Consider the following 27,626-nt stretch of genomic DNA (forward strand, 5'->3'; position numbering starts at 1 on the left):
TATAACAGTGAAAATAGCGTAACTTGCGATCTTTAACACTAAAGTGGACAGGTTTGAGGAGTTGGTGATGTCTGTGGAAAGGTTTAAAGAGATCCTATTATACTACTTTTCTGGTCTTAATTTCTTGTTAAAAACTGCTATACAGCAACCTGACATAAATCACATCACAAAAAACTATGTAGATTTTCGGGACACTCTTCCTCTTACCCTAGGGAGCACAGCAGTCTCTCTCTACACACTGCTTTGAGCTTCTCCGCCCCTCCCCCCCCCTGCTGCAAACCCCACTCCGTTGTGATTGGTTACCTTCCTTCCAGCGGCGGGAAATTTTCCAGGAAGGTGGGGGCATGCAGCCGGAGCTTGCCTGAGCGGCAGCATTACCAAACATTGGAAACATGACAGAAACGACCCGAGCGTGACAGAGAAAACCCGGAAATTTGAACAAGTTCGGCTCGACCGGCTGCCATAGCTCTGCATAGCCACCCCAGACGGTCAGCAGGGAATACGTCGAAATGCATGTACGTAATTATTTGATACTCTAGTATGGTTAAACATGACTATAAATCATTATAACAACGTTTATAGGTCATAAAAGTCGAAAAGTATCATAGGTCCTCTTTAAGAACGTTATGTTTGGAAAGTTGGGTGCATTGAATGAGTCTGCTGTGTGTGTCCCGCTCGTAAATTCATGCTTTGGTCGCAGTGGCCAATCAAATCAGAGGGAGGCGGGGTTTAGCCGGAAACTACTTCATGCCCGTCGTTACTGTGGCCTTCAGTGCGCGCATGTATTCGCCGCCAGCATGATATTAATATGATAACTTCTACATATTTGGTCCAAAAAACTTTACAATCAATCAAGGATGCACACTTTCGTGCCGTATGCAAGCCATATCCGGAAGCTAAGGCCGATCTGACTAACAGTCCGAGAGATATTCGAGCCACAGAAACACAGAGACACAGACGTTTCTTGCTTTATAGATAGATAGATGTGCTGCTCCTGGCATCTCCCTCCTAGATAGAGAGGTGAAGTCTCTGTGTTATGCTGATGACCTTGTTCTACTGTCTCCTATTGAACAAGGACTACAGCAACAGCTGGACGTAGTAGAACAGTACTGTCAGAACTGGGCCCTGGCAGTAAACATGAAGAACACCAATGTCATCTTTCAAAAATGCCCCAGGTGTCATGAGAACAAACACCAATTTACCATTAATAACCATGTCATTGAACACAGCATGAGTTATACCTACTTTGGTATAACCATAACAGCATCAGGGAGTTTCAACATGGCAGTGAATGCACTGAAAGAACATTCAAAAGAGAAAGCTCAACTTTTTTAACCATGTGAAATCCAGCCCCAGAGACACCCTCCACTCCAAAGCCCTCCAAACCTAAGAGCTGAGCCCAGAAAAGAGTCCCCTATGTCAGAAAGTGAGCATGTCTTTAAAAACCTTGTTGAGCTGCTTACCCTTTCACACCGCCGCAAAATCGGAGCTAGTTCGGAGCTAGAGCCAAGTCAGAGCCAGTTTTTTGGTTTCACACCGCCAGAGAGCCGGCTCCGGGCTGTAAAAACCGGTTCGATCCCAGCTCCAGGATAGAGCTGGGCTAGAAAATGTAAACCGCCTACGTCAAGGGCCGGGGGAGGGATTATCCTGACCAACCAGAGCAACTCAAACCTCATGCCCGCCATATTTAAAAACACGAGATGTAAACACAACATAATAGAGCAGCACTGTCGGGCGATGTACACAGACGTTTACAGTGACGTCATGATGACATTGCTCTCTTGTCGGCTCTGGATGGTGTGAAACCAATCGGTTCATAAATGGTATAAGGCTGCAACCAGTTTTGAACGGGCCCCAGCACCAGCCTGGAGCTGGCTCTTGGTTCCTGTTGGTGTGAAAGGGGTATTTTAGGACTGTTTTTAAATGAATTCTGTTTAAGATCATTTAATTATTTATTGTAAAATGTTATCATACAAGTTTATCAATATTCAGAATATTCTTTATGTTGTTAAAAAAAAGATTGTCTTCAGGCGGGAAAATAATTGTTGTTTTTTTACCCAGACATTTCTAAATAACACAGTTTGGAGCTTTAATCTCAATACGGTGATACTTAAACCATGGTATTATGCTTAAGGTTATCATACCGTCAGAGTATCCTACTAGATGAAAGAGATAGATATTCAGCCTGTACTGAAGCATCAGATCACATGACATCATGTATGTTGGTCCTATCAGACAGAGTCCTGGGGAGAGACAAACAGCAGGAGGACACAGACAGGAGACACACACCTACTGACTTCACCAGCATCTACAGCAAAGGTGAGTTAAGATCATACACTCTGTGGCATGGTGGCAACAAAACCTGTACCCTGAAAAGGAAAAATTAATAAATACACAGGCCACATGTCATCCACATTCAGGGCTCCCTCTATTCATCTAATGCCAGCAATAGGGTTCCTGCCAACGTTCCAAGTAGCAATTCCTTCAAGGAAATAGTGGAATAAGTCCTGATATTGCAACAATAAACTAAAGCAGCTGGTATCAAATGTGAAAGTTAAGGTATTTAAAAGTGTTGTTTGAAATAGGTATTTAGAAAGACTGAGCAATGCACATGCAACTCCCCAAACTCATCCTCAAAACTCTGATTGAACACTTTCTCTTAACACTGTCACCTGTGAAAAACAGCCCATAATAACACTCACACAAGGTGTACTAAACACTCAGAGCTGACAAACTCAACATATAGTTTGGCATTTGATTCAGATAGTGAAGAAAACACTTGTTTATTTAGATTTGGACTGATGAGACAGAAGTTAGAGAGGAATAGAGAGTTAAAGGTGAAGTAAGCGATTTATTTATGTTAATATAAGTGTTAAATCGCTCTATATTCATACAGTGATCACTTATATAGTGTGTGCGTTTCATAAAGCCGATCTCTCAGTCAGCTGCTCTGCACGTAATCGGCAAATACATTTTTCAGGGATCCCACTACTGATAATCAGAAAAGATAACGCTACAAACCGGCACCCGTCTCACTGCCGGTGCACGTGCAGAGCGAAGGATGGGTGAATGTGTATGCGCCTACAATGGTGGAGCAGGTAAAAATCCTTCCCACTGTCTTTTTTGATGGTTTTTATCATGTTTTATCACACTTATGGATCTAAGATGATGCTAGATAACTCGCTGCTTAAAGACCGCAGTGCATTAATGTGGTGACGAGGGAGGGGACTGCTAACTGCAGTCACTTACAGGAAGTTAGCTTAACTGACCATTCCGCTTACTGAACCTTTAAAGGGTCAGCACCCTGGTTGGGACGGGCTGTACATCACTCTGTGTCTAGAAGAGAACGCTGAAACAACCATCACCCTGCCTCACCGGCCCCCTTTCCTCACCTCACACAAGTCTTTCATAAAGGCATCAACAGTTGCCCACTGTCCCCATATCAACTTTATGTTTTTCTTTTTTTTTTAAGATATTTTTTTTGGCAATTTCAATAATGTATTTATAGTGAAGATAGACAAAGATGAAATGGGGCACAGAGGGGAATGACATGCAAAGAAGGACCATGGGTTGGATTTTAACCTGGTCTGCTGCAATGAAGACTGTGCCTCATGGGGGTGGGTCGCTCTAACCACAACACTATAGCGCCCCCATGTTTGTTTGCTTTTTAAATATTTTTGAATTTCTTTTTAGTACGAATGTCAATTTAAAAGTTAGAGTTTTGGTGGTGTTTTATGAGGGGGGGAAGTAACACAAATGTGTGTGTGTGTGTGCACAGACCTACTGCCAGCTGCAGGAGGTGAGGAGATGACCAGACGGTTCCTGCAGGAGATGGTTGACATCTTGTTGGGTTATATCTGCAAGTCCAGTCAGAGGAGCTCCAAGGTACGCAGCTCCTTCTATCCACACTGAGAGACAGAAGTGCAAACACAGTGCAGATATAAAGTGTGCATAAAATATGAAGTCAATTTAAAATGCATTTAATGGAGACAAAATAGAACACTATGTGGAAATAACAATAATAATGCTAGTGAAATAGGACACATACACATGTAATAGAATAATGTTAAATATCATAAAAACATGTATAAACGATTTGTCGAGAACATAAACGTTAGACGTTAACAGACATGTCGGACAGAAAAGCTTTCAAACTGTCAAGGAAACAGAAATGATCTGTCAATATCTTAACCATCGGATTACTTCATCATTGCGGTGAGCAACATCACAGCCTTGCAGGTTTGAGTGGGTACATGTATGACTGTGTGAATGAATAGAACCTGGATCCCTGTAAAGTTGAACAGTTTAATATGTTGCTGAAGACTCACTTTTGTTGGCCTTTAACACAAGTTGAGACTTTGACACTCCTAACTTTTTTTTCATGTATCTTATATGTTATTTTGTATTGTATCTTGTACAGAACTTTGAACTCTGATGTTGTTTTTAAATGTGCTATAGAAATCATTTTGACTTTGTAAATGTGTTATGTACATGTTATTGTATCTGTGTGTTTTAGGTGCTGGACTTCCATCATCCTCACCAGCTGAGAGAGGGTCTGGAGGGCTTCAGTCTGGAGCTGCCAGACCAACCAGAGACCCTGGAGCAGATCCTAGTGGACTGCAGAGACACACTCAAGTATGGGGTCAACACAGGTGTGTATGGAACCAAACACACTTCATCATTCACAGTATTTTCTTTTATAATTCTAGATTGCTCTATCCAGATGGGGTGACTGGTCTGGGCCCTGTGGGAACTTGTACTGTATATGAGGCCCTTGTGTCTGATGCAAACATCACATAAAACATACATACCATAGTCACTCTAGTTCAAGGTTAATTGTGCGGCACAATAACATTAAAAAAATGCATTTCATCGGCACCCCACTATGCCACGCTCAGCCGGACTGTCAGAAGATTTCTGAGTTTAGTATCACATTTGGGAAATGCTTGTCCAAAGAAAACAATGGGTTTGGAGTGCTGTGGTTGTTTTTTAAAATGATATTTAGGAGTATCTTGAAACACTTGGAACATGTCCAGTCAATACTCAGTGCATCTCTCAGATTACTATCTTCTATTTCACACACTTCAGATAGAATCAAACCCTGCGTTCCAATTCACATACTTTTTCTTTTTACTACACTACATACTAAATTACAGAAGAGTTTTAGGGCCAAGGGAGAGAAAAAAAGATCAGATACGGAAGATTTATTTTCTATTATGTAGAGAAATGTCAAGAATAAAGACGAATACTCCAAAATGCTATTGGAGTTAGTGGGGCATTTACATGTGTTTTCAGCATACTACAATTGATGTGCATGTGCATGTATTGGGACATCCTAAATCTTTTTCTGGCATACTAAATAGTAGGGAAGTATGGGGATTGGAACGCAGGGAAAGTGTTCCACAGGAGGAGCTTGATCAGCTATGAGGTTAACACATAGATAGTATATAAAAGGTTTAAAGGCCAGGACACATCGGTCCGACTACCGACCCTCGCCCGAAAATGGAGTCTGCTGATTCAGGCAGCTCCAGTCTGCCCGTCGCTGCCAAAAAAGTGCTAAGAACACACAGAGCCGACTGCTGACTTTCCGTACGCTCTGCGCTTGCACGGGACGTAATGTTTCCATAACAGCAGGCGGCGCTAATCTGTATTGTGGCCCAAAAAAATACGGAAGCCGTAAATGATGGGACAGCTCTCTAGACCATAAACATAGATAGAAATACGTATTTATATTTATGGACCATAAAGAGCACCATTTTTAGTAGAGAGTGTTGAGCATGGTGTCAACAAGGGTTGATGCATGTGAGAACTCGCTAGGGCTGGGTGATATGACGGTATTATACCGTGGACGATATGAAAGTGTCTACCGGGAGAGATTTGGCCATACCGTTTATACCGCGGAGAAAAACAGTTCATGTTGCGGGAGGAAACTGTCCCTCCGAGTCCCTACAGTTACACTGCAGTTACACCGCCACGCCACACGAGGGCTCTGCAGCAGAGTTCTGGGCTGTAATACAGCTTCTCTACCCTCAACAGAAGAAGCCGCATCTGTTGCTGTAGCTGTTTAGCCGATTATGTCTATGGTTTAGCCGGTGTGCCGTCACTACAGTTAACAAACCAACTCCGTGTCACGGTGGCAGAGCAGCTGGTATTAATGGTCAAAAATGTCATCGGGCAAAGGAAACTTGCTGCTGTGTGCGGCGCTTCAGCGTGCTGTTGCCGTGACGCAGAGTTGGCTTGTTTTAAGCCGCAAACTACATGGGTTTGCTCTCGTGAGCTAGCTGGCTAATAATGACATCTTTAGCATGTACTCGGGGCTTCACCCCGTGCTGTTATTGTTGGAGACAGCCAGCAAGGCTGGTTTTATGTAACTTTAAAACATGTCAAACTTGAAAATATTATTTGTGTTGAAGTTGGAGTTAAAGTATTACCAGACATTTGCTCACTAGTTAATTTTGACAGCTTTTTTAAATGAAGATGAGCAAATACTGCAGTAAAATTCAAGTCTTTCATTATTTTGATATAGGCTACTATCAATTGGAAAATGTAGGCTATTTGGTTGATGCTGTCATTTTTATTTTGCACTGACTGACTATAGCCAGACTGGTGTGGTATTTTGCACCAGTTTCTCTTTTTTATGGAAATTTAAATTCCAAGCAAAAAATTAAAATAATCTAATGTGATTAAAGTTCAGTACGGTTATTGTAATCCATTGAATTTAAAGGAAAAATACTATACCGTGATATATATCTATATCGTGATATAAGATTACCTATATCGTGATATAAGATTTGGTCCATATCGCCCAGCCCTAGTACTCGCTGAACGAAACAAACAAACACATTAAAACAATGGCTAGCGATGCGATACTGTTGTCAGCTACCCGCCTCACTTCCGGGCTTCACTGATTCGCTAGCCCTCCACCAATCAAATTGCTCCAACTGAAAGACTGCCCGACGCCATCTACGACGGCCGACGTCACCGAACACACCAAACAGATTCGTGTCCCCACCCCCTCCAGACTCTCCAACCATGTCCGATGGCCGATTATCGGGCCGGTGTGTCCTGGCCTTAACATAGTCAGTTTGATGGGCTTCCTCTGGATTTGGGCCACAACATGATCTTACTCTTGCCTTTCCAGGTCACCCCCGTTTCTTCAACCAGCTGTCTTCAGGATTGGACGTGATTGGTGTAGCTGGCGAGTGGTTGACTTCTACAGCTAACACCAACATGTAAGCTCTAGCTCAGGACATTTACTGAAATGCTTCATGGAGGAACCTTTTCTTTTCTTGAGTATTTACATTGTTTTATACTTGCACTCCCACACATTTCAATAACAACTACAACTAGTTCCTTTTCTAACTAAGATGTCAGTTGAAGATTAAAGCTGGGGTATATGATTTGGGAGAATATAGCAGTTGGGATAGAGATTTTAATCCAAATACCTCAACTGCTCCACTTGTGTTCTCTCTGGTCCTTCCCTGACACGCTCTACACCAACAACATCGGTGCCAAAGTGAATGGACAGTCCCAACAGCCAATAAGAACGGAGAATCGGAGCCTCGCTCTGATTGGTCAAAGTGTACATGAGCGGTGGCAATTTTTGGGGGCAGCTCACACAGGCAGGGGAGAGCAAAGTGATGAGTAGATATTCTCAGACCACTTCACCTACATATAGCTGAAAGGCTAATATGACATTTTTGCCAAATATTAAGTGAAAAAGTTACCCACCCCAGCTTTAATAAGCAACATTAGAACATTTGCTTATGAGATACAATACATTGCTTAATATAATAATAATGTCTAGTTTGGGATGCTCAGGAGTTCCACAATACAATTATAATTACCATATACACACAGTATGCTTGTTGTCAAAATCTGAATATCTCCTCATGAGCTAGGCTTTTTAAACGGACAGGTAGCGGAAATGAAGAGATATTAACTAATGTTCTCCAGAATGGTACACTTCACCTTTAGGGCGCACTCGCACTAGGCCATCTGTACCGTGCAGTACATTTGCCCCCTAAAGTCTAGATCATTTGACCGGTGTGAGTGCGCCAACCGTACTGAAGTACTGAAGTACTGAAGCAGGGTACACTTCCTCGGCCACGGCACACCTGGGAGAGGTGTACTCAGACCAAAGGAGAGATGATAATAAGACGACACACACACAAGCACGCACATAGACGACAATCCTGACGTCAATTTATTAGGGATGGATGCACATAGTCGGTTAAACGTGTAAACGTCCGCTGCCTTACTAGTTGTCACCAGAATTGCCCATCACTTGGACTTGAACATAATATGTGTGAGAATGAACGTAGTATGTGAAGGCCTAGGTGTGGGCTAATAGAAGAGGGAGAGAGATAATAAGGTGAGAGCAGCATACGGGGGCAATCGAGCTTGAGTACGGTACAGGGAAACTTTGTGTGAGTGCGCCTTAAACTATGAATTATTGTATGATATATTGTATAATATTATATAATACAATAAAATACCATTTATTTCTTTACTAGGTTTACATATGAAGTGTCTCCTGTTTTCATCCTAATGGAGGATGTTCTGCTAAAGAAGATGCAAAGCATTGTGGGATGGTCTGACCATGAGGGAGACGGACTCTTCTGTCCAGGTAAAACATGCCAGGAGGGCACAGCACACATGGGCCGATTATGGAGGAACTTTTATTTTGCAATCTTTTCTTTAAGTCATTATTTAAGTAGAAAAACCTTAATTTTATTTTTTTTAATTACATTTTTAAAGTCTAACAAACATAGCAAACCCTAACAAGACAGATACACAAAAAATACACACACACACACACACACACACACACACACACACACACACACACACACACACACACACACACACACACACACACACACACATTGATGATCCGGAGCTTGAGTTGTCTGGGGTGGAGAAATAATGACACTGAGAAATAGGTTTGAATTGTTTTGGTTAAAAAATATTACTTTTTTTTTCTCAAAAAAACTTTGATATAGTCTAGGAAGAGCTGCTATATTTGATTAAACTTCTTTGCTTTCCCTGAAATCTCATGTCGATTTTTTTTTAAAGTAGGCTCCTGGAGAACTCTATGAGCCAGATGTCAGAGCATTTATTGGACATTATTATCTGTAAAAGCAAAGCAATGTTGTAAAAGCACAGAATACAATTGACAAATGTGTACCATGATTCACACTATCCACAAACATGTATTAATTGACTTGCAAATATGTTTAACTTAATCAGAATGTTCTTTTCTTTAGACTCCTCACCATCTTAAAGAGTTTTATGCGTTATTTGCCACCATCTAAAGGATTAAAAACTAGCCTTTTTTATTTAAATATAGCGAAGTTGGAGGAGCTGAGTAAAAACACAACCTACTCCATGGCCTGAGGCCTGTTTCAGGTAGCTGGTTTTGAGGCAACCCAGAGTTTGTTCGCTCTGAGTTAGTGGAAACTCTGGGTTTTCCGTTTCAGGTAGCAGGTTCAGCGCAACCGAGAGTCAGTTACTGCGGCAACATACGCCGTGGGTCTAACCTGCTGGATAGGTGGTTAGACCTACCCTGAGTTTGTTTTCACTTTACGCTGCAGCTCTGACTGAAGAAAGAGTGTCACTGTCACACGCGTCCCTGTACAGTTTGAAGCAAAATCACTCCATAGAAATCTCCATCGGGATGTTTTATCATTTCCTGATGATTTTACGTTTGACCGATCATTTATCTGATCAGTAGCCTTGTTCTCAGCCCTCGGTCCGTTCATATAGGCGGCCACCTTACACATCGAGACATGCTCTACATTCAGATTAGTAAACCTATTTGTATTGTATGCTTTTTAACGTCTGTGCCACTGAACAGATTTATGTCAGGTGGATTCATGTAACGCTGCGGCTGCACGAGATCGTTACTGTTCACTTGTGCGATCCTAAAGTCACAGACGAGCCTCGTTAAATAGCCTAATATGAATATAAAAATGATATAATAATTTAAACTGTGATCACTTGAGAAAAATGGATCTGGTAATAAATCAATCAGGCTCTTCAATGGAAACAGTCACCTAATGTGTCTGTTTACTGCACAATATTAGGCCATTGCTTTCCAACATATTATCCAGCGAATATAAAACACTGTCAGCGATGCTGTGCCGCGCCAGCTTTATTACTTTACAGCTGATATGCGTAACTTTTTAAAATAGACTATGGCTTCTCATAAGGAAGCAAAATTATTCTCTTGACAAAAAATGTTTGCTCTGTTTTTTTCTGAATTGCCGAGGTGATTAGATCAGAGTTATGAGACAATATCCCCGTTAATTCTTCTCCATAGGCTACCATAAGCTCATTCGTTAATATTTCTAACTCTAGTGGGAGGAGCGGAGATTTCTTTTTTCTTTTTTGAGAAGTGGAGAAGTGGGAGGATCAATCATTTGTTTCTTCTGTTTCCATGGTGAATCATGTTATCAGCGATCCATTGACGATGGCTTTTACGCACACGCTCCACCCAGAGTGAACACGCTCAGAGTTGATAAACCCAACGCTGATCCACTGTTCTGAAACCCAAAACCCAGAGTTGCTCGTCAACCCTGCGCTCTGAGTTGACCAACTCAGAGTATGTAAAACCAGCTACCTGAAACAGGCCTCTGCTCACTAGCACCCCAAGGAACTTTTATTTTGATGAAAGCAGCAGTTAACAGCAGTTGCAATAACTCCACTGACAATATATTAAGCATTATTCTCACTATGTTTGTCCAAAGCCCAAAGCACAGCTGTACATGTAGTCAAGTATATTGAAGTGTGTTGTTGTAAAACCAACTTGACAGCCATGTTAGAAGAAGAAATATACATATTTTATTAACATAGACACACAAACACAAAGGCCTGAAGTACACACATACACAAATATGACCTATACACATGCACATACACATACATAGTACATACATTATTACACATAGTTACATAATTACAGTCTTGATAACATTGCTAATAATACATGTTGACTTTGAAACCCAAAAACTCAAACTCAAAAATAAATGATGATACCATACTTTGAAACAATGTATTCCATCAAAATACACTTGGTATTTTCATATTTATTTACAGTCTCTGATGCTCACACGGTGTTACTGCTAGCTACTCTATAAACTACATCTGTTTTATAGGTTTTATTATTGTATTGTACATATTACGTATCTCTTATAATCTAGTCATTTTTCAGTACTTACATATTGTGTACATATTGTAGTAGGATGTTCACACCTTTTTACTTCTTATTCTTATTCAATATTTGTATTGTTGGTTAAACCCACAGATAGTGTATAAAAACACAAGGTTAAACCTTGTGGCATTACAGTTTTTTTCGATCGCTAAACCACAGTGGGCACAACTGGAGCGACATGTGCAAAACTCTAACAACGCTATGCACAGCAGCAGTTCATGTGGACCAAACTCTAGCTCGTTTTTCATTGCTTAAACACAGTTTTCAAAACTCTACACACCTACAGTAACTCATGTTACACCCAGTTGTTCTCAATTATTTTCTGTCATGTCCCCCCTTTTTCGCGCCCCCCCCCCCCCCCCCCCTAAATTGAAATACTATTGAGAACCTGTTTTTATTTATTTATTTATCTGTACTAAACCACTGTATGAGTTTCTGGCACGAGCATTCTGCATACAATCACCTTATTATCAAATTAGATAACAAAAATTAGCTGAGATAACTTCTGCAGCAAAAAAAATCAAAGTTCAGTTTATTAGCTCAATTTGTAACATTTAAACAAGACTGCTCAGTCTGTGTGAATCTCAGGACAGAGAAACGAGAGCAAATGATTCACTGAGGTTTGCATTTCATTCAAAACATTTTTAAACTGTAAACATAGTTGGTGTTTTTTTTATTATTATTATAGGCCAATAGGCCTTCTGTGATGCGATAACCAATAATTCATTAATGTTATTATTAGTCTACTTGCTTGATTTCTTTTTAAATAGCCTACAGAGACACATGTGGACATTTATTTACTGCAAATCGCGGCCTTTCGCGCGGTTATGACCATACACAAGAACACATCACGCTTGCTAGCACTTATAAAAAAAGTCAGTTGGAAATCAAGGCAGCCTGCGCAACCCCCCCCCCCCCCCCTGACAAATCACGGCGCCCCCCCCAGGGGGGCGCGCCACACCATTTGAGAAGCACTGGCTTAACCTCAGCCTGCACAACACTGTGGATTTCTAGCACTTTGTTCAAATCCTAACACACTGCTGTCACAACTGTAAACCACATCAGCCTAGTGCATTTCAAACACTGCAGATTACAATTTTAACTGAAACACTTAGATGGTGTCTTGTTTTAGACTTGTTAGTGAACATACAGTATATACAGTATAGGGAAAGCTCAACAAAAACATTTTTTGGGGAAATTGACCAAGGACAGGTTGTTGGAGGGAGAAGAGAAGCAGTGAGACGTGTGTGGAGGAAGACCTAGAAGACATTGAGCTGTAATTTCTGATGAAATACAGTGAGGGCAACACTGACCCTGTTGTGAATCATGGTCTCTCATTGAGAGAGGCAGAGTTGAGGGTGCAACCCAATCTGCAAAGATCTAAAGTTGTTTCTGTAATACGTATTTTCCAGCAAACAAAAACGTAAGAGTTGCATCCTTACAGTAAATGACAACATTACAGGAATTGATTTCTGTATTACAATTATAGAATATTTACACAGATAAATACTACATTTGGAAATGTTATCAATAAAATATAACATAAAAAGATGTATCTATTGAAGCAAACTTCTGATTTTCATTTATTTTTGTTTACCTAAACATAACTGGTATGTTACAAAATAAACTATTTCATGTGAACTAATTTCACTCTTTCCTCAAAGAAAATATTACTTTATTTGTGTGAAGTAACTCAAATTATTCAAAACTGTAAAAAAAAAATTGTAATGTGTGTATTGGGGTTTGATGCTAGTGTTTATACTCTGAGTGTGTTCTGAGTGACAGTGTGTTTTATCTCAATGAGGCTGGTTCATAGTGTTTTCTGCACTGAACCTGTTTTGCAGGTGAAGTGAACTGTTCAGCTCCAGTAACTGTTGGTAGTGCAGACTGTAGTTAGAGTTTTGCACATTGAGCTACAGTTGTGCCCACTGTGGGTTAGCGATCGAAAAAAACTGTATGCACATATTCTTTACACCTGTCTCTCTCTACGTGTGTGTTTCTATCAATAAAGTATTTCTGATTCTTCTTAAAGGAGGCAGCATTTCCAACCTGTACAGCATCCTGGTGGCCAGGTATCACTTCTACCCAGAGGTGAAGGCCAGAGGGATGTGTGCTCTGCCCAGGCTGGCCCTCTTCACCTCACAACATGTAATCACATCTCACACTCACTACCACACCAGGAGTATGTCAATTCAGCCTTAAATGTGTTGTATTAGGCTACTTCTGCATAGTTAGTGTGTTACCTTATGGAGATGGAGGTCAGCACAGTCAGAAGGAGTTTTGGGAGGGGGGGGGGGGGGGGGGGGGGGTTGTCGCTGTGGCAGAAGTCAAGACAGGGCCAGCAGGAAAAAGTATTTTTTTCGCCACGTACTGTACATAAATAATAATAAAAAAATAAAATGAATATGATAGCTTTGTTTTGTGAATAGCTGCGATCAAACTTCTACTGAGATTGAGCAAAGAAATGTAAACAAAGATTTAATTTAGGTTTGAAAATATATATTTTTTTCTGTTAGAGAATTTTCACACCACCAGACAGTAATCTGTTTTTTAAAAGATTATTTTTGGAGCATTTTTGCTTTTATTAGATATATATTTAATATTTTCACAGTTATAGGTTTGTGTTATGCAATCATTTCCTCTTTAAGACTTGTAATATGTACCTTCCTTATTAATCAAGCATGAAAGTTCACTCTTAGGAAATATAAATTTAACCTCACAATCCTGGTGTCCCAACCTGACCACTGTGTAATCTGCTCTGATGCTGTCTGCACACAGTTTAACTTGTATGTGCACCTGGGAACTTCTTTTTACAAGCAAACATTCAAACACTTGTTTCAGCAGAATGCAAAGTGTACCTGTTGGTCAGAGCATTGAAATGACACAAATGTAAAATGAACAGCTGTGGTCTCACCCATTCAGAGTCACTATTCAGTGAAGCAGTCTGCAGCTGTGCTGGGGCTTGGCTGTGAGAATGTGCTGGTGGTGAAATGTGATGAAAGGTGGGTAAGTCAAACACTCCCTGAGTCAATATGTTAGTCAATGTGATGCAGGACAAGAGATAGGATTGCTCACCTGTTGAAGCCTGTTATGTGTATGTAGGTTTTGGGGGGATTTTTCCATGCTTGTGTGCTAGTACCCATACATGTTAAGTGGATAGTCAATTCTTTGAATTCTTCCTATCTATTGTGCATCCAGAATGTTATGTATTTTAGCTTGTAGATAGCTGGGGTCAGGCGTATGTCAAATTGATTTCCTATAGGGTTGCAAAGGGGTGGAAAGTTTCCGGTAAATTACCGGAAACTTTCCGGAAACTTTCCACGGGAACTTTCGCTCGGGAATTTTGGGAATATTCAAAATTGGAAATTATAGGAATTAACTAAATGTCGGTAATTTAAATTATTTTTTTTTCATATGCAAACATAAATCTAAACATTTAAACACTATGTTTGGTCATAGGCAGACATCCATGCAAAATAATACAATTAAAAATCATTACATTTGAACAGATTTATTTGTAAGAACTTTATCATGTTTTGATTATTTTATGAACAATTTAATTTCACTGAACAACAAAAAGATGAATGTTGAGTTAAATATTACTCATCTGTCTGACCCAACCTATTCAATAAATAAAGTCAAATGCCCCCCATGTGATGGAGGAATGCACAGAGCATGTAGAGGGCATGGCCTCAGTACCCCTGCAGTAGGATGTGTGCTATGTGCAACTTGCCAAGGTTACTTGCATAAAATCTGGTTATTTTAGTCAAGATTTTGCTCAAATATATTTTCCCCAACTATATTTATAATCACTGTTTAAGCCTCTGTAAACCTGGTCTAGTAAAAATCAATATATGAAATCAAGTTGGGTGTCTCAATAAACTTAAAAAAAAATCTGATTTGAAATTAAATGTTCATAAATATATAAAAACTTAGTTGAAAAAACTGCTTTTTACTGTCTAGAACGTTTGCCAGGACTGAAATAACATAGTTAGAAGGATTTAGTGCATTTGGTTTGCTTTAAATTGAGTAAATTCCCGTTTATTCCCGTTAATTCCCAAAATTCCCGTTAATTCCCATAAATTCCCGTTAATTCCCATGGAAAGTTTCCAACTTTGAAAATTCCCGGAATTTTGCAACCCTAATTTCCTATAAATGTATGATGTATTGATTAGACAGTCTATTACTGTTTACTAAACATTTCTTTACTCTTGGTCTTTTAAGTGGGAAAATGATTCCTGCAGAACTTGATGCTTCCATTGTTTCAGCTAAACAGAAGGTATGAGCCATACGCAGGAAATAGAAAATGATATGAATGAAAATCACAACAAAGTATCCCAGTATGTAAACTTTTTAAAATGATACCAACATTTTTATCATATCTCCGAGTATAAAAACACAATGCAAATGCTTTGTTAATCGCCTAAGTCTCATTCCTCATTTCATTGAAATGTGTTAAAATACAGTGACGCTTGATCAAGTACAGACATCTGAAACATGTAGTACACTACAAATATATGATAAAGGTGGAGTCAGTGATTCTGGAGACTGGTGTTGTAAAAACACTTTTTAGTCAAAACCAGTGAATATCTCCTAACGATCTGCTACCTGTCTGTACTGTGTGTGCATTGAGAAAAGGCCAACGTCAGTTCTCTCTTTCCAGGGTTTGGTTCCATTCTATGTGAATGCGACAGCCGGCACCACTGTGTACGGAGCCTTCGATCCGCTCAATGCCATCGCAGACATCTGCCACAGACACACACTGTGGATGCATGTTGATGTAAGCCTTCCCATGCATTTCTCTCTATCTCTCAGGAATAAAAATAAAGGACAACTTTACGTTTAGAGATAAAAGTAAATAAAAGAAGATGAAACAAAATAGGGGAGAGTGGGGTGAGATGTGCCACTTTTTACTCAAAGTGATTTTAAAGTGAGGCCTTGACAGTTATGTCTCCAACTCAAATATGTACACTACATATATTGCAGGATGTTGTGCATCCCTGGCAATAAACACTTTGGATCTGGAATAAACTGTTTAAGAAATATAGCTTTCGGAAAAAAAGTCGTCTTGTGGTGTAAGTTGTGCCACAAGAGAGAATACCATTGGGGAAATTGTACCATTGATATATATCTCATAAACTGTAATGCAAGACAAATCTATAAGACAATTACTTATTTAAGGTTTATTTAAAGTAAATATTTTACAAAGATTGAAGGTCAATTTTCTTAAACAAGGCCTAGCAGATCTAGGTGTCTACATGTTACTGATGAACCAACTCATCATTTTATGAATATAAAAAATATACTGTATACGGCAACACTCCAGCCACGGTCCTGTGTTATTACAACCATAGATAGTATATAAAACTTAAAGTTTGAACAAAGACGGCCACTAAAGAGTCTCACTATTAGAGACTCACTAATTCAGTTTTGTGGAAACTACATGAATTTTTCGACCCAGCCAAAATGTGTAGGATTGAAATGATTGTGTATATTTTGTGTGTGTGTATTTCAAGTTATTGCATTTATTTTACTTTTTCTTTCTTGTTATTTTAACGGATGTATTTTAGGTTGCCCACTGACAACTGGCCGGCGGGGACTACAGCTTGAAATGAGCCAAATAGGCTAAAGCTGCTCCTTTTATTGTAAAGTTAATCAAAGGGGACTGTCCACCAAACTATAAACAAATAAACCAAAGTAATTGTGCCTGTATGTGTGTTCAGGCAGCATGGGGTGGAGGCCTGCTGATGTCACACAGACACAGGATCAAACTACAGGGCGTTGAACGGTAACTGCGTCCACACACAACCATACCGCTTCAAACAGCAGCTCTCTGTTTGCTCTCAGAATGTGTGTGGTACACCACTACAGAGACCCTGTGAATTTAACTTCAATAAAAGAGCAAAGCCCGCTGGCATCTGACACTGTTAGCTAACCACTGTTACAATGGGATGGTACAACTAAACAGACATTCCTCTGATAAAAAGCATTTACACCAACTGATATGATTTCCTTTTGTATAGTTCCTTGCCTGGTAATTTTCCACAGCACCAAGTGTGTTGCCGCTCATCACAGATAATGTGTGTATTTGACTGTGTGTAAATGTTTTGCTTAGGCTTCTTCTCATCTAAAAAAATTTAATATCAAGGAAAAGTTCATTTTATTCTGTAATTGAATTCAAAAAGTGGAACTTACATATATTCAAGATCATTAGACGTAATGTGAAATTAATCTTGAATAAACATACTTTTCGGTCGAAATTTCTGTATTGTAAATTATTTTTTTAAATTGGTTTTATGAAATATTTATGATATTTTGATACTGGACTTTTGATTTTGAAAATAAATATTGCAAAAAGCCCTGACATGTTTCACTTTGTGTAATGAGTCTAGAATATGTGAATGTTTCCTTTTTTGAATGGACTTTTCCATGAAATTTTTTGGATGCATCTGTATTATATGAGAGACAAACATGGCTCCTTTTTTCAGCCGGCTCCACTGTCAGGGACTTGTTGTTACATTACAAATGATTCTTTTCCCAGAGCCTGGTCTGTAACATGGAATCCTCACAAGATGATGGGAGTCCCTCTGCAGTGCTCGGTCATACTCGTCAAGAAGAGAGTAAGACATTTTCCTCTACTCTTCAGTTTAAATGTACATAGAAATTACATCACTACCTGTGTAAGCTATTCTTACACAGGTAGTAAGAATTATTTTTAGCCATGCTAGCATGCTTGCTAGCTTCAGGGATGGGAATGTCTGTGTCTATCAGTACACTACCTGAAATGTATTAAGAGGAGGTGATGGTCTGACTTCTCCTTTAGTGTTTTTCAAATACAAAAAGGGCTTTATTGGCATGAACGTTTTAAAAAACAATATTGCCAAAGCAAAGCATCAATATATATTTCAATATTCTCTCTCTGTGTTTGTCTGTCTGTCTGTCTGTCTGTCTGTCTGTCTGTCTCTCTCTCCAGGGTCTGTTACAGGAGTGTAATCAGTCAGGGGCTGAGTACCTCTTCCAGACAGACAAACCCTACGATGTGAGCTATGATACTGGGGATAAGAGCATCCAGTGTGGCCGACATGTGGATGTCTTTAAACTGTGGCTCATGTGGAAGGCAAAGGTATTCCTGTATTCATAGTATCATTGTAAGGAACGTGACAAGGTTCAAGATGTTTTCACATAATGTTCTGTGAATGTATTCCTGAAAGAAGGAACCTTTCTGTTAATGTTGGAGACTTCCCTTCCCAGGGTTCTTCACTAGATCAACTTATTTCTTTCTTCAGAATGACTCCTGTAGTGGCTTTACCTGTGGCACTACCAGGGGTAATGGCTAGATTGAAATTTGGCTCCAACAACTCCTTTACTGTCTGTACATTGGTGATTTAAGGATTGACAGGTCAAAGACGAACAGTTTATCAGCTCTGAACGGTTGAAAAAAGAAATCACTGCTGAAAGCAAAGCATTTACTGTATATTACCACTCATTCTATCAGTCTGTAGCCTAGCTAACGTTACACTGTAAAGAAATTCAACTACACATTTTATTTAAACAATTTACCCAGGAATGTCATTTAGGTCTGGCACTGTCCCTCAATAAAGGACACATGGGCATTATTTTACTTTTTGGCCACATCAAAGTGAAAGTGATTTGTATTGATTTATTATGATCTGTGATACATTCAATAGACTACAATATTCTAAAGTTTGTACTGTTTGTGCATATTTCTGACACATGTGAAGTCTACTGTGCAGCAGCTTCAGTGAACCTGCAGCGACATTATTATGTTACACCTGTCACCTGATCAAATGTGATTGTATGTCTGATCTACCGCATGTTAAAAAAGAATCTGAAGGATTGTATAACCTACCACATTTCATATCCAAGTAAATTTCATACTGATAAATTATAGCCAATAATTTTGCAACCTTTGATTTAATACAGAAGGCTCTACATTCAGATGAATTTGGCATCATTATTATTTTTTTATTAACAGGAATTTTCTAACATCTGTGACGCTGAGCAGATTTACTGTGTGTCATCATGCTGCAATGTGACGCTGTAGGCTACGCCATCATTATGTTCCCAATGTCTCAGACGAGCCTCGTTAAATAGCCTAATCTCAATATAGAAATGATATAATAATTTAAACTGTGATCACTAGCTGAGGAACATGGATTTGGTTATAAATCAATCATGCTCTTTAATTAAAACGTTGTCCTAATTGGTCTGCCGTTAAAGTCTTTCACTCCCCATTTAAAGAAGCAACAGTCTGTTTACTGAGCGCAAACTCTCAGAGGATTGTCGTGCACCATCAGTTACCATGGTGATCTAGACAGGTTCAAAAAGAGCCAATGTTTGTTACTCAGAAAACTCTGGCTTTAAGCTCAGGATTTCATTCTGGATTATTTATTATTGTTTATATTGTGCTAATACAGCCCCCCACTCATTTCCTGTCTGTCTGTCTGTCTGTCTGTCTGTCTGTCTGTCTGTCTGTCTGTCTGTCTGTCTGTCTGTCTGTCTGTCTGTCTGTCATTGACTATTAATGATCCTGCCTATTTAACTTTGTGTGTGTCCCTATCTCTCTGAGGGCTCTGAGGGCTTTGGGTCACAGGTCAACAGATGCTTAGAGAACGCAGAGTATCTGTATGAACAGCTGCAGAGGAGGACACACTTTGAATTGGTCTTCAAAAGCAAAGTAAGGGCGTACAGAAAGATTTATCATTTTAAGTTTATCACAAATGTATAACATCTTAAATGATTGAGGTTAATTACTCTGCCTAACAATGCAACTTGACTGTCACTCTTAACACCCGGTAACCATCTTAACCCTGGTCCCTCTGGGATTTTTGCTGTATTTTATCTGAACAGTAAATCCCCCATTTTGGCACATCAGTGTCTGACTTGTGTCAGGGCTCTTGTATGGGTCACCAAGGTGCGTGATCATTTGGTGACCTTTGACAACCCCTCATTTAAAACCTGGACCAATTGCTTGTGTATAGGTTGCATAATGTCAACAGCATTTGATTTTATTCATTGTAATTATTTTAACATATGTTATATGTTTGACCCAATTCTAGTCTGTTTTATGTTTTATGTACCTCTTTATGTTCTACTTATCTAAATCACCAATCAATTTATACGGGCCATTTCATCCCACAGCCGGAACACAGTAACGTGTGTTTCTGGTACATCCCTCCCAGTGTGAGACGCCTGCCACACGGACCGGACCAAGACCAAAGACTCCATCAGGTCAGCTCACAACATCAGTGGATCCTGTGGACTCAGGGCGCATTCACACCTGGTAGTGGGCTTATAGTCCTCTTAAATGATTCACACCAGATGCAGGAATGATAATTGTTTTGGTTCGCTTCTATTTCACAGCCGTTGTTTTGCTCTGGTTGCAAGCGAACCAAAATGCAGCGGCATAAACCACGTGAGAACGTTCATTTAACTCATTGGTCCGATGTGTCGGGGGCATGAGCAATAACGTAGTTCCTGAACTGCCTTTCAATTGGTCTAGTTACAGAAAAAAAACTACAGGAAGTAGATATTGTTATACTACAGCCCAGCATTCAAGCTCCAGTATACTGCAATACAATGAAAAGAAAATGCAGCAAGAGCTGAAGAGACAGAGGCCAAGTATGCTCACCTAGTCCGCTGGTGAGAAGAGCCCCGTCTCCAGCTCCCATGAGCCACCAGTCCAGTCGTATGATATTACGTTCAGCAGTGTGGTAGGGAAGAGACACTTCAGTGTAGTTGTGAAAGCTTAAACCAAATAACTGTTCACTGACGCCAGCTATTCTTGAGCCAAATGCCGATCCTTCTCGTGTCAAATCTCCTCCAGCTGCCCGGCTGCTGTCAATCATCTTACTGTCCGTGTGCACCTGTATGACATCATATCCTGGCGCTAAGGTGCTGGGAAGTGTAGTCACTAACGTAACACACATACAGTGGAGGAAATAAGTATTTGATCCCTCACCGATTTTTTAGTTTGCCCACTTACAAAGAAATGAGCGGTCTATCATTTTAAAGCTAGGTTTATTTTAACAGTGAGACACAGAATATCAAAAAGAAAATCCAGAAAATCACATTAAAAAATATATAAATTATTTTGCATTTCATTGAGTGAAATAAGTATTTGATCCCCTACCAACCATAAAGAATTCTGGCTCCCACAGATTAGTCCTCGTGCTTTAAAAAAGTATTCCTAATCTCAACTAGTTTCCTGTATAAAACACACCTGTCTCAACTTGTTACCTGTATAAAAGACACCTGTCCACAGAGTCAATAAATCAAACTCCAACATCTCCATCATGGGCAAGACCAAAGAGCTCTCTAAGGACATCAGGGACAAGATTGTAAACCTGCTCAAGGCCGGAATAGACAAGACCATTGGCGAGAAGCTGGGTGAGAAGGAAACAACTGTTGGTGCAATTATTTGAAAATGGAAGAAACACAAAATGACCCTCAATCTCCCTTGGTCTGGGGCTCCATGCAAGATCTCACCTTGTGGGGTATCAATGATCATGAGAAAGGTGAGGGATCAGCCCAGGTCTACACGGGAGGAGCTTGTTTATGATCCCAAGGCAGCTGGGACCACAGTCACCAAGAAAACCATTGGTAACACACTATGCCGAACTGAATTGAAATCCTGTAGTGCTCGTATGGTCCCCCTGCTCAAGAAGGGACATGTACAGAAACGTCTGAAGTTTGCCAATGAACACCTGAACAACTCAGGGAATGCTTGGGAGAAGGTGATGTGGTCAGATTAGAACAAAATCAAGTTATTTGGTATCATAGTGACTCGCCATGCTTAGAGGAAGAGGAGTTCTGACTATTACCCCAAGAACACCATCCCCACAGTCACACATGGAGGTTGAAGCATTATGCTTTGGGGGTGTTTCTCTTCTAAGGGGACAGGTGGACTTCACTGCATCAAAGGAAATATGGATGGGGCCATGTACCATGAAATACTAGGTGACAACCTCTTTCTCTCAGCCAGGTCCGTAAAAATGGGTCGTAGATGGGTCTTCCAGCACGTCAATGACCCTGAAAATACAGCAAAGGCAACAAAGGAGTGGCTCAAGAAGAAGCACATTAAGGTCATGGAGTGGCCTTGCCATTCTCCGGACCTTCATCCAATAGATCTGTGGAGGGAGCTGAAGCTCAAGCGACAGCCTCGAAACCTTAACGATTAGGAGAGGATCTGCAAAGAGGAGCGGTCCAAATATCCTCCTGAGATGTGCGCAATCAAGTACAACACACGTCTGACCTCTGTACTTGCCAACAAGGGTTTCTCCACCAAGTACTAAGCAATGTTTTGATAGGGGATCAAATACTTATTTCACTCAATGAAAATGCATTTTTATGTGATTTTCCGGATTTTCTGTTTGATATTCTGTCTATCACTGTTAAAATAAACCTAGCATTAAAATTATTGACCGCTCATTTCATTTTAAGTGGGCAAACTTACAAAATCAGTGAGGGATCAAATACTTATTTCCTCCACTGTAGCTACAGCATGTCAACAATCAGCTCTAGTGAACAAAAGAAATACAAACAGGAAAGGAGCCTAACTCCTTGTTCACACTATCGGCGTGGCGTGAGCCTGTTGGAGGTATGCCTCTTTTCAATCAGGTTCCCATGGTAACAAGTGAGAGCGTTCACACCTCTGTCCTGGCAGCGCAGACCTGAAGTCAGCCCTGCTCACGTCTGACAGGAAGAAGATCCTGAAAAACCTTTGACATCATACAAGACACAAAAGACACCCTTTGAAAACATGTGTGTTTTTTAACATATTTAGACATATGGATATTTAATATACATTTAAAAAAACTGAGAAATTTAAGTAATACACATAACTAAGTAAAACCTAAGAAAATACTGTTTAAAACTTTCTGTAAAATGTAATAAAATAAACATGCGCATTCTGTTGAGGAATAAATTAGGACACCCCAACATTTGTTCCACTTAAAATGGCTGAAATCACACACAAATGTTTCAGATCAGGTACACATGATAAGAACATTGTTACTCAGCATTTTGAAGGAGGTTTGGCTTATTTAAACCTCAGACATTCATTTTGGTGTGCTCCTGACTGTTGATGTGAGAGTGAACAACATGGTGAGAACAAAAGACCTGTGTGAGGCCTTCAGAAAGAAGATTCTTGGAGCTTATGAGTCTGGTAAGGATTTAAAATGATCTCAAAATATTTTGAAATCAGCCATTTCCATTGTCTGGAAAATAGTGTTCAAGTGGAGGACATTCAAAATAACTTGCCCAGGTCTGGTCGTCCAAGCAAGTTCACCCCGAGAGCAGAGCGCAAGATGCCAAAAGAAGTCTCCAAAACCCCTAAAATGTAATCACGGGACCTACAGCAGGCTCTGGCCACTGTTGATGTGAAGGTGCATGCCTCTACAATCAGAAAGAGACTGCACAGGTTGAACTTTCACAGGAGGTGTGCAAGGAGGAAACCTTTACTCTCCAAGAGAAACATTAAGGCCAGACTGAAGTTTGCCAGAGAGAACGTAGACAAAGAACAGGACTTCTGGAGTAATGTTCTTTGGACAGATGAGTCTAAAATTGAATTATTTGGACACCAGAACAGAGGACATGTTTGGCGCAAACCAAATACAGAGTTCCAGGAAAAGAACCTCATACCAACTGTGAAGCATGGAGGTGAGAGTTCATGGTTTGGGGATGATTCTCTGCAGCAGGACCTGGCCAGCTCACCATCATAGAATCCATCATGAATTCTACAGTGTATCAGAGGGATACATGTGAGACCATCTGTAAGAAAAGTAAATCTGAAGCAGAACTGGACCCTGCGTCATGACAATGACCCTAAACATACCAGTAAATCCACCAAGGACTGGCTGAAAACTAAGAAATGGTGAGTCCAGGGGCCTGTTGCATCAAACTAAGATAAGGGATTAACCTAGGATATTTCGGCTATCCTGGCTTGCGTTAGCCATGATCCGGTTGCATAAAAGCGGAGGGACATAAGTTACCATGTTAACCCTCAAACATCACACAGGTGGGGGCGGCCTTAGCTCAGTTGGTAGGGCGTCCCCCCCATGGGCCTCGGCCAGCAGCGGACCCGGGTTCGATTCCAGGCCACGGTCGTTCTCTGCATGTCACTCCCCTCTCTGCCCCATTTCAACTCTGTCTCTACACTATCAATAAAGCATAAAATGCCCAAAAAATATAAAAAAAAAAAAAAACATCACATAGGTTTAAGCATTCTGCATTGAGGAGTGGGGCAAACTTTCCTCAGACCGATGTCAGAGACTGGTAGAGGGTTACAAGAAACGTCTTACTGAAGTTATTTCAGCCAAAGGGGCTAGGTATTAGGGGGTAGGGTGTCCTAACTTTTTCCTCAGTGAGAATATGCATTTATGTTGATATCTTTTGTTTAATCAGTAAAACAATGTTATTTTTTTGCTGTTAAATGCAATTAGATCACTTTCTTTTCCAGAGATTAATGAAAACAAGATTGGACATCGATATGGGAACATTTCTTAATGAATAACTGAATATTTAATGGTGTCCTAATTTTTTCACATAACTGTATACAGTGGATTGAAAAAGTATTCATACTCCCTGAACTTTTCCACATTTTGTCACGTTATAACCACACACGTACATTTATTTTATTAGGATTTCATGTGATAAACCAGCACAAAGTGGAGCATAATTGTGAAGTGGAAGGAAAATGAAACAAGCTTTTACATTTGTTTTATAAATAAAAAACTGAAATATTACACTAATATATACATTCCATTGTATATCTAGCTGTATGTAGGGTAGTTGTCCTGCTGGTTGTTCTGCCCCATGCAGTGTTAGTTTTCTGCCACACATTGCATTTTGCATTATGGCCCAAAACGTAAATTCTGTTCTCATCTGACTAGAGCACCTTCCTGCAACCCTTCCCACAAGCCATTCGGGGGACACAGGATATTCAGATTTGACCAAACTTGAAGTGTTTGGCCTAAATGCAAAATGCAATGTGTGGCAGAAAACATACCTTGCACATCACCCTGAACACACCATCCCTACCATGAAACATGGTGGTGGCAGCATCATGCTATGGGGATGCTTTTCTTCAGCAGGTACAGGGAAGCTGGTTAGAGTTGATGGGAAGATAGATGGAGCCAAATACAGGGCAGAAAACCTGTTAGAGTCCGCAAAAGACTTGAGACTGCGTGGAGGTTCATCTTCAAGGAGGACAACTACCCTAAACATACAGCCATATCTACAATGGAATGGTTTAGATCAAAGCATAGTCATGTGTTAGAATGGCCCAGTCAAAGTCCAGACCTAAATACAATTGAGAATATCTGGAAAGACTTGAAAATTGGTGCTCACAGACACTTTCCATCCAATCTGACACTGAATCTGAATCTTGAGCTATTTTGCAAAGAAGAATGGGCAAAAAATGTCAGTCTGTAGATGTGCAAAGCTGGTGGAGACATACCCCAATAGACTTGGAGCTGTAATTGCAGCGATAGGTGGTTCTACAACGTATTGACTCAGGGGGGCTGAATACTTTTGCACGCCACACTTTTCAGCTTTTTATTGATACAAATAATTTAAATCATATTTAATTTTTCATTCCACTTCACAATTATGCACCACTTTGTGTTGGTTTATCACATGAAATCCCAATAAAATAAATGTAAGTGTGTGGTTGTAATGTGACTATGTGGAAAAGTTCAAGAGGTATGAATACTTTTTCAATCCACTGTAAATGTAACCCTAGGAATCCCCAATAATTGGATTCTCAGGAAGAACCACCTCACACAGGAACCGATTGTGCCCTTCTACCGCTGCTCCATAGAGAGCATACTAACACACTGCATCTTTGTGTGGTTTGTCAGCTGTACAGCAGCACCTCAGCATAGGTGGAAACACACCCTGAGTTTGTTTCAATTGAACCAAACGAGGCAGGTGTGAAAGCACTCTGTACTCATTGGGTTAACAATGTTCCGGCACCACTGCTTCAGATTCAGGCCCTGTTCTCACGGTGAAAACGTGACAGTTTTCCCGTTTTTTTTTTTTTTTTAAACCCTGTTCAGACACAATTTATCTGACATCTTCACCCGTACACATGTTTTCAGAGGAAACGGGACAAAATCGATGTAGTAAGCATGCCAGGCCAGCAGTTGGCGGTACAAGGTAGTAGTAAATAGCATTTCCGGTGCATCCGGTGTCGGCTGTAAGAATTGAATAAAAAGGCGCGCCTGCGCAAGAACGATTCTTTTTCTCAGCTCTGTGAAAAACAACAACAAACATGGCGTGTCCGCTGTTCACAGCATTGGTGCAGCAATTCCATATTTTGTTGTAGGAGCGATTGTCGGCACGATAACAAACTCATCAGCAACAGCACAGCGAATACAGCTCGGTGATCCGCCATTGTTGTTGTTGTTTTCCAACTGGCGCACATGGACCTACAAAGACGGCGCATGCCCATTTATCTCCAAACGCAATGCGCATGTGTGAGGGTGGAGCCGTGACGTCAGCGTTACCAGGGGAAATGGTTTCGGTGTTTACAAGAAACCAAAACCGTTTTCCAAAAAATCCTCCCTGGGAGGTGATCTCAAAAACTTGCGGTTTCATGCCTGCGTTTGCTGTTTTCATGTACATGATATAGTGCAACCGCATTTGCACCGTTTCGTGTTGCCGTGAGAACAGGGCCTCATTTCATATATTGGATAGTGATCTTTTGTCTGTCTCTGTAGGTGGCCCCTCTGATCAAAGGCAGGATGATGGAGAAAGGCTCTGTTCTGATTGGCTACCAGCCTCTAGGGGACAAAGTCAACTTCTTCAGGTGTGTCTTGTCCAACCCTGCCACACAGCCAGAGGACATCCACTTCCTTCTGGATGAGATCGTGCGGCTGGGTCATGACTTATGACTTCAAGACATTCTGAAGGAAAATCACTGAGACCACATTGTTTTACTGGGAAATTTACTCCACATCATATCCAGCTTGTGTAACATTTTTGCACATGCTTTTGACCATTACTTAGTTTTGCGTTAGTCCCTCTATTTCCCTCTATTATTATCCCTCTATACCATTTAAACTTGATCATTTTACAGCATTAAACATTACCCTTTTTTTAAAGACACAATGTGTAGTTTTAACTGTCATTTACATTCTGACCATTTGCTGTGTTACATTTGTACTTAAAGATGAAGTAAGCAATATATTTATGTTAATATACGTGTTAAATTGCTCTATATTCATACAGCAATCACTTACATAGCAGATTGCAAACAACTTAGTGCATACCGCCACTTACTGTACAAGAATGTGAAGCACAGAAAATAAACAGGGCTGTAGCTGAATCTTTTACTGTTGCTGTAGCTGAATCTTTTACTTGCTGAACACACATGCTTTGAAATTGC

General features: G+C 40.3%; 1 protein-coding gene across 1 annotated transcript; it reads left to right on the top strand.

Annotated features, from left to right (window-relative positions):
• Positions 1-2,219: 2,219 nt before the first annotated feature.
• Positions 2,220-27,132, top strand: gad3 (glutamate decarboxylase 3; the record flags this gene model as incomplete). The annotated part of the gene is made up of 15 exons (XM_080034910.1): positions 2,220-2,319; positions 3,779-3,885; positions 4,517-4,652; positions 7,142-7,232; positions 8,517-8,629; positions 13,248-13,363; positions 14,138-14,217; positions 15,440-15,494; positions 15,879-15,995; positions 16,939-17,003; positions 17,757-17,835; positions 18,189-18,338; positions 19,806-19,913; positions 20,378-20,467; positions 26,959-27,132. 15 exons carry the CDS (start codon positions 2,220-2,222, stop codon positions 27,130-27,132), a joined length of 1,581 nt encoding a protein of 526 aa, XP_079891036.1.
• Between the last annotated feature and the right edge of the window lie 494 nt (positions 27,133-27,626).

This window comes from Ammodytes marinus (assembly GCF_949987685.1).
Source record: "Ammodytes marinus genome assembly, chromosome: 9".
Taxonomy (NCBI): domain Eukaryota; kingdom Metazoa; phylum Chordata; class Actinopteri; order Uranoscopiformes; family Ammodytidae; genus Ammodytes; species Ammodytes marinus.